General features: G+C 39.1%; 1 protein-coding gene across 1 annotated transcript in view; it reads left to right on the top strand.

Moving 5' to 3' along the window:
• Window positions 1-14,610, top strand: part of LOC102299215 (norrin cystine knot growth factor NDP) — a 22,055-nt gene that overhangs the window by 4,219 nt on the left and 3,226 nt on the right. The window contains exon 2 of the mRNA XM_005940058.3: window positions 7,218-7,663. Within this exon, the coding sequence (XP_005940120.1) occupies window positions 7,454-7,663 (210 nt within the window). The 5' untranslated portion in view covers window positions 7,218-7,453. The remainder of the gene's footprint in view (window positions 1-7,217; window positions 7,664-14,610) is intronic.

Below are 14,610 nucleotides of genomic sequence, written 5' to 3'. Positions count from 1 at the left end.
CCCTCCACCAGTGACAGTGGGAAGGAAAAACTCCCATCTGCTGCAACCGGTTGGGGTAAGATAGGTAAAGGATAAATAAAGGTAATGGATAAATGCCATTTACCTGGTATAGGCCAAAGAGGCGGGATGTTCACGAAGAATCTAAAGCTAAAACTATTAGCTTTTTGCTAAATGATTTTACAATCATTTCTTAGTAACTCACTGTCATCTCAGGTCTGTCAGGCTCTGAATTTCTCCACGTGAATGATGTGAATGAATTTGTAAAAAGAATGTCATGTTTCAATAAAAGGGTTTAGAGCAGGGGTGGGCAATCTCAGTCCACAAGGGCCAGTGTCCCTGCAGGTTTTAGATCTCACCTTGGGTCAACACACCTGAATCACATGATTAGTTCTTTACCAGGCTTCTGGAGAACTTCAGGACATGTTGAGGAGCTAATTTAGCCATTTAAATCAGCTGTGTTGGTTCGAGGACACATCTAAAACCTGCAGGGACACCGGCCCTCGAGGACTGAGATTGCCCACCCCTGGTTTAGAGTGTGCTTCCTTACTTCACCTGACCCCATGAACTCAGTAGCTCGTAGAACCACCTTTAGCAGCAATAACGTGAAGTAATCCATTTCTACATAGCTTTATCAGACTATCAATGTTGCTTCAGTTCATTGAGGTTTGTGTGCCTTTGTTTATACACAAGTCTCTTAAGGTCCCGCCACAGCATTTCATTTGGGTTGAGGCGTATACACAGGCGTTCATGGTTTACTCAGTGACTGTAAGGTGCCCAGGTCACGTGGCTGTAGAACAAACTCAAACCATCACCCCTCCACCACCATGCTTGGCATTTGGTATGAGATGTTTGTGCAAATATGCTTCACCAAACGTGGTGCTGTGCATCACGGCCAAACATCTCCACTTTTGTCTCGTCTGTCCAAAGAACATTGTTCCAGAAGTCTCGTTTTTCATTCAGGTACAGCTTTGCAAACCTAAGCTGTGGTGCCATGTTCTCTACAGAAAGAAAAGAGGCTTTCTTCAGGCAACCTTTCCAAGTAAGCAATACACATTAAGGCTTTTTATGATCATAATTTTTGTAACTACTAATGTTGGTAGTATAATATAATAATATAAACTAAGTAGCCATTAAGTTTATATTTAAGACCTCTTTTACGCACCAGCTGTACACATTAAAGAGTTAGTTCTAAGCAGTGTATTCAACTTACTTGTTTAACCACCTTAATTAAGGTAACATATTAAACAATTTAATATGTTGTAACTGTACTTAGTTGAAAGTTCTGTCTTTATTAGTGGTGGTCTTAACTCAATATATACATAAAAAAATCACCCCACAACTCTATCGTTCTCCTCTTGTAATAATGCTACTCTGGACTACTTGTTTTTGCCTTAGACTTGGCAATATTGTGATAGCTAATTCAGCATATCTCCCCCATGTCCCTGGCTTCTGTAGAACACAACATACTTTCTCCTTCTTTGCTAGAACAGTACAAGTCTAACACTCTGAAGCAGCGGTCCAGCTGCTGCTTCCTGTAGTGTTACCTCATGCAGTGTTCCTATTCCACTAAGCTCTGAACATGGATTCCTGTCACGGATATCAGGACACAGGCTTTCAGTTAACAGAACTAAGAACCTGGATTTGTTAAAGTAAAATCAATTCGAGTGATGTATGTGATACACCAAATGGAAGTTATCCATGTGATGAGGATGAGGGACGAGGTGGTTTTTTTGCTGGAGGTTATGGGATTGGACCTGGTCTTGCAGCAATTTTTCTGCAACGATCATCAAAGGAGGTTGTTTACTTTAACTGAGGTGAAATTTCATGGGTAATTCAGAATTAATGACTTGTTGTATTGCTCGCATAGCAGCACATTATAATGAAAGCAGTAAGGACCCAAGGTGACATAATGAGGTTGTATCCAGCACTCCTCCCAGAAATAATCATTTCTATCAGACATCAGACGGTACCGGTGCAACTGCTTGGTCTTGGGGATTAAAGAGAAAGATGTGATGGGAAAGGAACGATAGAGGGACTGTTTTTGGGAAAAGGAAAAGGTTCAAGTTTAAGTGGAACACCATGGGGATTTGTTTTTGTAATTATATCAGAAAGGCAAGCTTGGTTGGACTTGATGATGGGGTTGATTCCAAACAATAGATCCAGGAAAGATATGGACCGTAACGGTCTCGGGTTTGCTGGTCATTATACTTGGATCGGTTGGGGGAATGGGGTGGAAGGGGCAATAGAGCTTGTTTTTCTAAACTCTAAGATCTCTATAAATATGAATTGGATAGGTGAGAGTATAAGGTACCTGGCATTTCACACATTAATAAGTTCTCAGTTTGTACATTCACAGTGCAGTAATGAACTCACTCAGCCAGATACAATCTCCATATATTATCCTGAAAGCCCCCATTATCTGAGTCAGCTGCCATTCGTAGCTCTGTATTGATACGACCAGCTTTCAGAGTTTAAGCATGAGTTGCCAAAAGAGACAGTAATAATGATGTGTGGTCACCTTGCGGTAAGGGCACGTCCCTGCTTGCATAGCAATGATGTTAGAGGGAAGCTGCCTCAGATGGATACATAACAAGCAGACGACAGTCATAGAAAGTCATCTCCCTGGTGCACATAAAAAGGTGGAAATGTCTGGCTAGCTCAACTAATTAGTAATCAGAGAGCGCAGAGCTGGCTGGAGACCAAAATTATGAGATTTAGGGTAAAATAAAGTTTGCTTGACTTGTCCTGGTATTTACTAGGCGGTTCACTCCTGTCATTATCTTTGATTGTTTTGCTTCATGGTAAGGCCTGTTGTCTAACAAAAACACATGTTCTGAGCGGAAATTTTGATTTATGAGGAAACACTGCGGATGTTTTTCCTGTGAAAACACCTAAATACAGTTACATTGTCATGTTTGATCTGAACTGATTAAACACATTTCCCTTAAAAAGTGGGTTAGGAGATGCTGCAATCACATATGCTTTCTGTTCTTTCATCCAAAACCAGACTGTCGTCCAACTAAGGCAGCATCCAGCTGTCACTGAGCGCCAAAACTACAGGAGCCAGAAAATTCACAGATTGACTGCATGTGTACTTTTAATAGGCAATTTGAAAGGGAAAATCAGTTGAATCGTCAATAATTCATTGTTTAGTCAGTTGAGAGCAGGGAAACCATATTATCATAATTGAAGTTGATAATGACCATTTTATCCAGACATCTGTGTGTTTGAATACAGTAGATATTAAGCAGTATTCCAGTTCATTGTAAATATGTCTCTCAGGCCATGCTGAATGTAGGTCTGTAGTGTAAAGTCCTCTTAAGTCGTTGTCTCCACTGAATTTTTAGGAAGGTATCTGACTTTTTGACTGCTATATGCACAAATTTGTTTGCCACCTGCTCACTAAGTTGCTATGCTTCTTTGAGCAAACTCTTTCCTGTTGCATTGATCATTTCAAGTGTTTTAGAAATATTGATTATGGAGGTTGGAAGAAAGGTCTAGTTAATTTTTTGAGTCCACATTGCTTAGATTTTATAGGGTAGTAAGATCACATTTACTGGAAAATAAACCTGTTGACCACATATTCAGCTGACGTGCAGAAAACCTAAGAACTGTTTTACCACTTGAGTATTGGTTGTTTTCTGGGTCTCTGGGGATGTAATGAAGCTGTCATGTGTGCTCTGTAGTGCGCACTGCACTGAAAGGGAATTTGGAGGCCACAGGGCATGCAAGGTGTGCACAGAGGCATAAGTGAGGGTAGTCTCGGGTCAAAAGGAGCCCGACAGCAAATTTTTGTCTCACTGCCCCTTTGCTGCTTAATCTGGTTTTTAAATGGATCAGTTATCATAGTTTTGTATTTTCGAATTCGCTTTTATTTTGTATTATTTTCAGTTAGTTTTCTGAGTGGATTTTCTTGTTTCGGATTAGTTTATAAAATGTTTACTTTTAGTTTTTAATTAGCATCAGAGTTTAAGTCTATTTTAACTGTTACTGTATAAAAGGGAATTATCAGAGGCAAGATTTAGGAAAATCTGTACAATTATTACAATAAAAACAAAACTTTTTGAAAGCAGTTGACTCTTGTGGACAGTCTCGATAAACATGTCCCTCAGTGTCATCAGACAAGCTGTAATTAAAGTTTTACCAGACACTAAAGGATATTTCCTCTATATTTCTATTTTATTTTCGTTTTCAAAGCTCACAAAATCATTACAGTTAGTGTTAGTGTAATTTTTATTTTTTTTCATAATAGATATTTTTTTTCATGTCTAGTTTTATTCTACTTTTTGTAAGCTATATTCACATGGGTGCACGTAAATATGTAGATCATGTTGATCTAGTAAAAACAAGCCAACATCTGCTTCAATGTCCACTTTGGCTGATGCCTCTATTTTCCTCGTTTACTCTGTCTTACATGGGAACTGAATTGATTCCACTGTACGATTATCAATGACTTGACTGTGTAATTTCTAAGACATGCACACTAATGATGCTGATAGCGATACCAGCAGCAGAGACGGGGATAACAGTGTTCGTTCTAACGGTATGGCTGGCAAAGCTGGAAGTGCTGATGGGTGCTGGCTGTCTAAAGCATCCTGTTGCATGAGCCGACTGCAATGTAAACCCTGCAGCACATGTTCGACAAGCCAACGAAACATCTCGGGGAATATTTATTTTAACAGGCCAAATGATACTTCTATTTCTCTCAAGAGGAATGTTAAGGTTAAATGATTCCCCCTTAGAAAGAAAAACACTGGGGTTGAACTAAAGGGGAGCTGAAGATGGAGAGATGGGGTAAAGGTTTCGCCCGAAATAGTTGCTTGGTTTTAGTTCAGATGAAGAAGTGAGTGCAAGATGGTGCAGTGTTGAAAAGGGATGTAATAAAAATGATAATAATAACATAATTTCATGTATTCGTGTCTTGTGAAAGTATTTTCTCTGTTCATATTATAACACATTTAGTGCAACTGACCTGTTTGGGAAGTTATTTTGAAATGTAGTAGGTCACAAATTGCTAGACATAGCTTTAAAATGCAAGACTATAAGTAATTCAGTCATGTGCCAAATGCATTCCTTGTAAGTAATAAAACAGGAAAGTTCTCTACAGGCTGAAGACGTTCCCTTAGGTTTGATCATTTTAGTAGCAGTACCAGCCACTTGCTGCAAATTATTGTAAATTGTTTCTGGTGATTAAGGACCCTGGAATGTACTTTATTCCACCCTTGGTCAATAGCGACTTCTTGGCTTTCAATATATTACCTCCCCTGCTGGTACTGCAGCTTCTGCATGCATGTCCTTTTCATGCTTTGGAGAGGCAAAGCGTGAAATGGACACGGTGGATGTCTGTTACACGTTTTTCCATGATATCGGGTGGAACTGTGACTAGGATAAAGCAACTAAAATAGTGCATATTGCATGAGAAAGGCAACTGGATGCATAGAAGGCTCAGGTGGGTGATTAGCAGATGTTTGAACACACACTCACAAAAACACTAATGCATTAAAGTTACATTTTCATTTTCTACTGTAATGTAACTCCACTTCTTGCATAGGTCTGTAACTAAAAGCAATTGACTGAAGAGCTAGTTACAACTTGTCTTGAGTTAAAATTTCAATAATTTCCAAGTATTATCAAAGTACTATTCAAATAGGTTACATTTCACAAACTTTTTAAGTAGACATTATCACTTAATAAGTACTTGTACTCATCATATGTCAAGAGGTGTCCACACAGGAAGCAACAACCAGCAACATGGCAACCTCAGACCATAGAGAGCAATTAGGTCATCTTACCATTTGCACATTTACACTGTCACAAGGGAGGGAAACAAATGTCAGCAGCATGAAGTAGGCTAGTCATTAATGCTCAAACGTTAAACTTTTCTCAACTTCAAGGATTAAAGCACTTACCGGTGGCAATGAATAACATATGATTGACATATGACAGAGTGGAAAATATATCAGTGGGGTTATATAGTTGTCCCTGAAATTAAATACATATTCATTTAGTTGAGGAGTAATAAGGAACAGAATATTCATCTGACCACTTTATATAACCTGGAATTTTTCTAACTATTGTACAATCAACATCAGACTACTGATCTCCAAAAGTTGATTCTGTTCATCTGGACGTAGTGTTTTCAGTGAGAGAAACGTTTCGTCACTCATCAAAGTGTCTTCTTCAGTCTCAGCTGACTGCAGGTTTCCCCAATCTTATAAACATACATTTGCATAATGACTGAAACCAGCCCACTGAAGGAACAATGGGCTGGGAGGTCAGTTCCTTCATCAAAATTATAACTTTCTTCTCATCCCAAAGCAACTGTGTAAAAGTCATATTTTTCCACAGCAACACTAATGAGCACCTACATTCACAAAGCCACGGTTTACACTTGACTTTAATTGTACGTGTTTAAAAAAAAACAAAACACTTAAGCATAAATACAGCTCCTGCGACTCCATGTGTAACCACTTCTTCGTAAACCTTTAGCACACAAGTATAAATTGGGTCAAAGTATTTAAAATTATCACAAAGCATGAATTTATGGGTAGCTCGTGAAAATAGATAGATAATAATAGTTAATAAACTTTAACATGGCTATTTTGCTCCTTTCGCCATCTCTCACCCTACCATGCACTTAATTCACAACACATTTCAACATACCTGCTGCAGCCAGAACCAGGCTCACTTTTAACACAAACCCTATTGTCAGAAGGACTATAAAACTATGAAGTCGAAAAAAAAATTACCTAAATAAATGTGAAAATATGCAGAGGGCTTGCAGTCATGAGAGGGCTTGTTGGGAAAGTGAATTATTTTAATGAAAAAGTCATTCCTGGGGAGAGGAAAAGGCCCGGCTGCAGGCTGTTTGTGCATGGCTTAAGTTTCTCTTCTGTAATAAAAGCACAAGGACTTATGTGTCCACATGTGTGTGCCGTGTGTGGGTGTACTGGGTTGAGCGTGGAATAAAGGAGACAAAGTAGACGGCCAGTTTCTTGAGACACACACACTCAAATAATTAATCTCAAAAACTGGCAGAAAAAAAAACTACCGGTATGTCTGGAGATAGCTTCATCCACTACACACGAATTGTAGCATTTGGAACAGTTTGACTTGTGGACAAAACATAGAACGGCCACACGCAATATCGCTGCTTTTTCTGGTCTTTATCTCTTCATGTTTCCATTGATGCAGTTATGTTTGTCTTCTGCTTCCAGACCCTGATGGATTAAGGCAGCGGGGGATGGAGCAGCCTGCCCAAGAAACCCTCCTACTACCTAAAGCTTGCTGAATTTGAACCTACAGTGAGCTGACAGGAACAAAGCAGAGTCAAAGATAATCTCCTTTTGTGCAGCCTTGTGACAGAACAGACTCTGTAAGGAGGAGGAAGAAAAGCAACTACGTTACACGTTGGACATCCCGTGAGGATCAAGAGCCTCAGGGTGGCCCGATCATGAAACCTTCCATCTCTGGGGGCTCCCCCTCTGGTCTTCTGCTGGTTCTAATGTGCTGCCCCCTCCTGGGCTTGGTCCATTCTGCCAGCAGCAGCAACAAGGCCAGCGATAACGGACACGCACACCTGGGAGATGCTGACCCAGACCGCTGCATGAGGCATCACTTTGTGGAGACCATCACACACCCAATTTATAAATGCAACTCCAAGGTAAGCCTACCAACACACTAAAAGCCAACCTTTCATATGAAATCTAGATAGTTGTCAATGTTTGTTATGTGACTTTTACTTTGTTTGATGTATTAAATGTTTATTGTTGCCAGTGTTTAAATGGAGTGCAATATAAGTTCAAAAATGAGACCATCCCCGAGTCTCTCAGTTCCGTCTGTCAGCCGGTGGTGTGATTACTGTGTGAACGATGTGATTGAACTTTTCCACAAAAACCCAAAGGATGTGACAGTTATTCTACACCCCGCGTAGCTCAGTGCCTGCCTTCTAGTGCAAGGGTCAAGAGCAGAAAACAACAGCTTAGAACATAAGTCAACTAATAAGCCCTGTCATACACTGCAGGATGAAACATAAGGTTAGCTAGCTACCTGGTGTTGGTATCAAGTTGTCCATGTTAGCTGATGAGCTGAAATTAGCCAGAACACAGTTTTATTTAAGTTGGATGGTCTGGAGATGGAAGTGGAAATTTGACTATCAGGGGAAACTGTGGTGGACTTCAGGATGTTTGGTTTTCAGAGTCACGGACAAACTGCAAACAGCAGGGTCTGCTAATTAATCTAATAACTTAGCTGGACATTTTAAAATGACTTTATCTGCTAATGTTACCAAAACTGAGTATGGCTAATCACATCTTGCTTGTCAGTGAAAATCATATCTGAATGAAAATGCTAGTTGGTTAGCTTGCCCAGCTAAAGTGATCATTGATTATAAAGTGTCACATGGTACTGATTTTAGTAAATCATGCAATGGCAAAGATATCTATGAGTAATATTTACTTTATACAAAATATGGTTTTCTTTTCAACATGGAGGTGGTTAGCAAGCTATCTGCAATTTAGCTTTGATGTCTTTATGTTGATACGCAGTGTTTATACCGGTCTCCTGGTTTCTGTTCAAGATACAAGAAATACAGCACATACAACAGAACAACATTTTTTTACAGGACAGTGTTGACTGGCAAAAGTACAAGCTGAGCATGAACCTGAGCTATAGCCTACTGATCACCTGGGTGGAGGTGTCAGCAATAACAGTGGTTTTCTAAGGTTGCACAGAGCTCCTTAAGGTAATGGGCCATTTGCTTCAAATCAAGCTCCTGAGCCTAAGAATAATACCCAGCAATGACTTAAGAGACATTTTTTCTCACAAATTCCTTCCTTTCTACTAGTATTGCTCATTTCCCCTTGAAAGCCTTTCTCCATTTGACCATTCTAGTGTATCATTCTTTCCTTTGCTCTCTTAATCTCCATCTCTTTTAGAAGAGTCACATAGGAGTGTGTGTATATGTGTGTGTGTTGGTGGTTCTGGAGATGGGCCACGCTGCAGACATATTCTGCACCTCAGCTGGGGCTCAGATTTGGCTGAAGCTATCGTGTCGCTGTTAGCCTGCTCGCTCGTGCACTGCCAGGTGCTAAAGAGGGGGAGAGAGAGAGATGGGGTGAGGAAAGAAGAAGAAAAGTGGAGAGGCAGTGATTAAACAATGGTGTGGTGTGTATCCTGACAACTTAAAGACAGCCACTTGACGTAAAGAGACTGATGATCCCACTGAGTAGCACCAAACATGTGAATGCTATTGTGGGAAGGTGCTGTCGATTTTCCCTCTTTCCTTTTGTTGTGCACCAGTGCAGTTGCTTGTCTAGCGTGAGTGATCTGTTCTTTGGTCTTTTTTTAATATTCTGACTCTGAGTGCATCAAGCAGGTGGCCAAACCGCAACTCGGCTCAGGCGAGGCAGGGCTGAACACACACTCAGCATGAGCTTGGCTTTCTATTACAGCGCACAGAGAGCCGAGTGGAAGCCTAACTGAGCAACTGTTTTACACCTCAGGCCTGATTTAGACTTCTGTGGTGAATCTTTGTAGCGCCTACAATGTAACCTACGTAAGTGGCCGACTTCTTGCCGGCATTTATGCCTGTGCTGGTGCGTTATGTGCTAGTTAGCATGTGGTCGTGTCCTTTGTTTTATATGCAGTGCCAGCGGATAGAAACCAATAAAATGATGGGCCCTCACGCTTTGTTGTCTTCTTTTTTGTTGTTTGCTTCTTTTCTGGGGTAAACTATATTGGTTCCTCGAGTCTTTCCACTTTCATATTTTGGCTGTGTACAGTACTGTGCAAAAAGTTTGAGCCAGCTGTCATTTCTTTATATTTTGATTCTGCAAAGCCAAACTTCCCTGTCCTTTTAACCTCTTAAGCCCCAAGCCTAACTGATCTCCTGCCTTTTGCTCCCGTGTCAGGGGGCGTTGGGGCTTAAGAGGTTGTCTTGAGTGATGGGTCCTCAGGTTGTCTGAAGGTGTTTTAAAGCTTTTCTTTGAACATTTTCATTCCAGTCCTTGTACCTGACCATTTTCAGAGGATTTTCATTTTTAATTCTTGAGTTTTAAATCCCTTAATGCTGACCTATGAATTAGTATCACAAAAGTCATTTAACAAAGGGATGAGCCAGCGTTGTGTCTACACAGACAATTTAGTAAATAAACAATTTTAAAAGTATCTTCTGTCACTTTATTTTGTCTTTTGTCAAATAGTTTGATAGACTTAAAATAGCAGTAGTAGGCGATTTGGAAAGAGCTGTTAGCTGAAAACTTGTTGCCATATCTCATCATGTTGTGCATTGTGCCCTGAAATATTTAGAGGAAACTGGGGGACAAAAGAAGTGGCAGGCTTAAAAATATACATCAGATAAACAGTATCTGAAAGGCCTGTTCTTAAGGAACAGGAAAAAGTCCAGTAAAAAAAAAAAACTGACACAAGACCTGAGCGATGCATCTGGCACTCCAGTTGATCCAACTTCAGTTTGATGACCATCAGAAATGGTCTCAAGAAGGCAAGAAGGAAGAGAAACAGGGAAAATGTACTTATAATAGCTTTATTTATATAGAACAGTTACAAAGGGCTTCATAGTTTGGATAAAAATGCATTAAAGTTAAGTGCACATGTTCAACCATGCAAGCACACAGTCGCTTTCGTTCCTGCATACACAGTCCTATACACGCATAGCAGAAGAAAAAAAGGCCACAAATAGACAGCAAAAGATTAAGTAGAAGCTAAACTATAGAAATGAGATTGCAGCAGATGTTTAAAACAAACCCCAGATTCAGCCAACCTGAGCTACAACCACAAAATCGTGATTACCACAAGCTTTAAGATAAGAGCAACAGTTAGGAGACCCCGATCAGATGAGGTTGGCTGCAGTTATGATGACTCAGTAGCTCTGCTTTATACGCAGGAGCCCGGTCATGAAGGGCTTTATATGTTGTTAGTAACATTCTTAAATGGATTCTGAATGACGGCTAGTTTTTGTTTTGTTGCATTATGTACCAACTGAAGACGGGCTGAGGAGGCTGAGGAATGCATGTGAAAAGTGAGCAGCAATAATCAAGACAGAAGAAAATTGTGTGTGTACAAGAAGTTCCACATTATTTGGAGGCAATTAAGGTTTGATTTTTCAAATGAATCTTAAATGAAAGAAACAAGACTGGATGAGGTATGCCAGATTACACAGTGAACTGGACTAAAAAATCAGTGGCACCAGGTCTTATAGAGGTGGATCTTTAGAGGATTTGTATGAACAAGAGAGGGGGACAACAGCGAATGTCTACAGCCATCTGTAAAACATGGCTTGGGGCCAGTAGTGTTGGGGATCAGGCCTCAACATTATTGAAGCAGTGTGGGATCACCTTGACAGAAAACAGAGCAAAAGGCAGAAACATCCAAAGAACAGCGTTGACTGACCTTCAAAAAGCTGAAAATAAGAAATAACGAAAGCTTTAAAGGTGGTCATAAAAGTGGCCATACAAAACACTGACTTTGTGTGTTTTTGACTTCTATACTCTGTGTATTGTTACACATTTTTCCTGTTTTCCTAGGAACAAAGAAATATGGGGCAGCTCAAGCTCAAGCAGTGCTGTATGACTAGAAAAAAAAGCTCTCTCTGCTGTCTGCAGCCCAGGTGTTGAGTAATATTCTGGTAGCAAACTCCTCCATTGTAAATTTGAACTTACACCATCACTACGCTAATTCCACAAATAAAGTTGAGTTTACAGGGTGCGAAGAGCACAACTCAGCCAGTGGAAGCAGTTGTATAATGTCCTCTGTGGATCTGAGGGGAGAAGAAAAATAAACCTGGGGATTTCATTATGGTTATCTTGGCACTGTGCAGCGTGCAAAGAAATAGGATTGGGTTTGTTTTTGAATGACTTTCCTGCTTAGATGCTAACGCAACTCTTGTCTGAGCATCTGTCTCAACTTATTAGCAAAAACATGATGAAAACACACAGGTTAGATCCACAGTGTGTGGTTTCCTGCCAGTGCTGAACTGCTGCTTTCTCGGGTTAATGTAAGTAACATCAGCAGTTGTGACCTGTTTCACCGGAGCTGAAGAAAATTTCTTCCTTAATTGTGAAGGAAAAAAACAATATTTCATACACTGATGTGGTTATTTATTGTACTTTTTTTGTGCACAAACATAAAAATTGTACTGTTTTGTTTTTTTGCAGTGCAGTAAAAATGAGTGAAAAATTGTTCAAGATGTTGATTTTTTTTTCTTCCCTCTTTGTTCTCTGCTTAGTTTCACCCCTGCTGGGTTTTTGGTGTTGATGTGTGAGTATACTGTACATTGTCATTTATGTGACACTAAACCAACTATAGGGTTCAGTTATTCAAAGAAATGTAGAAAGCCATCTGAGAAATGGATTTATCAGAAATTGCCTTTGATTTGTGTTCAAAAACACAGAACACACTTACCAGTTATTACCAGTGTAAAACTAGTTCTTCACCTTGAGTTTTATTTAAGCCTGTAAAGCCTGAAAATTTCCAGAAAATTCCTTTCTTTCAAACTATTGTTTGTCGACCCTTGTGACGAATTTGCATGTATAAGATTTAATTTGTATCATTTTTGCTACGTCCAGGATTTTTGTGCAATTTATTTTTCATAGTTTGTTTATCTTAAACCAAAAAAAAACATATTAGAGGGTTATAGTTCTTAAAAACAGATGCGTCAAATCTGATATACTTGGCATTACAGGGTTAATTATAATTTAAATGCATTAAAACAAAATTCCAAGGTTAAAATTTTTTTTTTATAATTAGGGTTCCAACTAACTATTACTTCCACTGCTGATTAGTCGATGTGTTGTTCAGTAAATGAAATATCAGAGCACAGGAGAGCCTGAGGGGACCTAAGGCTATAAAATCAAGCTTTCATATGAGAAACTGAACTGAACGTGTTATTCCTCTTAAGTATTACTGCCCTCACAACCCAAGCGCAATGGGGCAGAAGAGAATGTGGAGACCACACATGATTTTCACCAAGTGTTTCACCAAAACGCTTAACATGGAGTGAGTTCTTCGGTTATGTGTCTTGTGTGAACAAGTGCTGTGCAAGTAAACCAAAAAAATAATGGTGACAACGTTCAGTCAAAACAAATAATCTGGAGGTCAGCGAGCAGCTGAGTCCGTAGGCCCAAATTGTATATCTGCAGATGAGCAAACCAGGTGTCAGCCATTACTCCCAGGGAGCCATTCCACACATCCAAGCAACGACAAAAAACAGGAAGTGGATCTCGAGACCTTCTAAAGGCCAAGATGACACTTCAGCCTCTAAAACATTAAAACAAACTCTATAACATATTAAATGCATGAAAAAAAAATTCTTGCTGTAAGAGAATACAGTAAGCAAACACAATCCCCCATCCCCACACACAGACAAAAAAAAGAAAATATTTCACATGCCCCATGCATCTGAATGGATCAGTCACACAAGCTATCCATTTGACGACAGCACAGATTACTGTGTCGACTCTGGATTTTGTCTTTAGGACATGTGGGACTTCCTCACGGGAATCACAAATATTTCAGTGCAGGGTTGCAGAAAACTCGTCCTTCATTTCCGAGTATCTTAGTTCTTAACATAATTACATCTGTCTAAACTTGGACAGCAACACTGCTGCGGACATGCTAGTTGATGACAAAGTTTTAATGCTTTTATTTTGAAATTTTGGTTATTAATTACTTTTATTTTAAAAGACAAATGCTTACATTCTTTATGTCACACTGTAATTACATTGTTACCTAACAGATCCACGTGCATTTAGCAACCCCGGCTCAAATAAAGTCCAATGCTGCTCAGTTTTAGTCTGAAAATCCACGCAGTGACTTTTTTTTAAGTAAAACAGCAGCTGTTGTTGGAAACACTAAAGTAATTTCAGCCAAAATAAGCACCATTATTCCTAATTACAAAAGTACTTGAGTTTAGAGCATAAAACCTCAAATTCAAATTAAAAACTGCCAATAAAAAAACCAAAGTAGGAAAAAGTAACCACAGCGCCTGTCACTAAAACACAACAGACCGATGAATGCAAGGTTCATGTCATATTGGAGTTTTCATGATTTATCATAGCTAGCTTTTCATCGTGAGAATTCAAGAATTTAAGATAATTCTTTTAAAAATTATTACACAACTAACACACATCCAGCTCCAGTACTTTTGCACTCCACCTTCAGTTTTTTACTTTCGTGTCCTATTTAATTTTATTCCGTTTTATTTAATTTCTTTATATAGCACCAAATTACAACAACAGTCAGTTTGATGTGCTGACATTTGTCCTATATGTATAGAATTACATTTATATAACACCCATCAGACCAGGGGCACGTCCAGAGGGGGCCACAAGGTGGTACAAGCCCTTTTGAAAATATATAATACTTGTATATTATATAATTTTAAATAATTATATAAATAATAAATACAAAGCTAGTCTTGTATTTACATTTTACAATATAGTTCAAAGGAAATTTACAGTTTGTTGCAAAATTACATACTACTACTACCGCAGATGAAATTGCAGTGATAATAATAATAATAATAATAATAATAATAATAATAATAATAATAATAATAACAATGACAACAACAATGACAACAACAATAGCGAT

Source organism: Haplochromis burtoni, unplaced genomic scaffold (assembly GCF_018398535.1).
Source record: "Haplochromis burtoni strain Fernald_Lab_line unplaced genomic scaffold, NCSU_Asbu1 Contig_280, whole genome shotgun sequence".
NCBI lineage: Eukaryota > Metazoa > Chordata > Actinopteri > Cichliformes > Cichlidae > Haplochromis > Haplochromis burtoni.
Note: the sequence above shows the minus strand (reverse complement) of the source record. Positions and strands in the feature narration are given on the sequence as shown.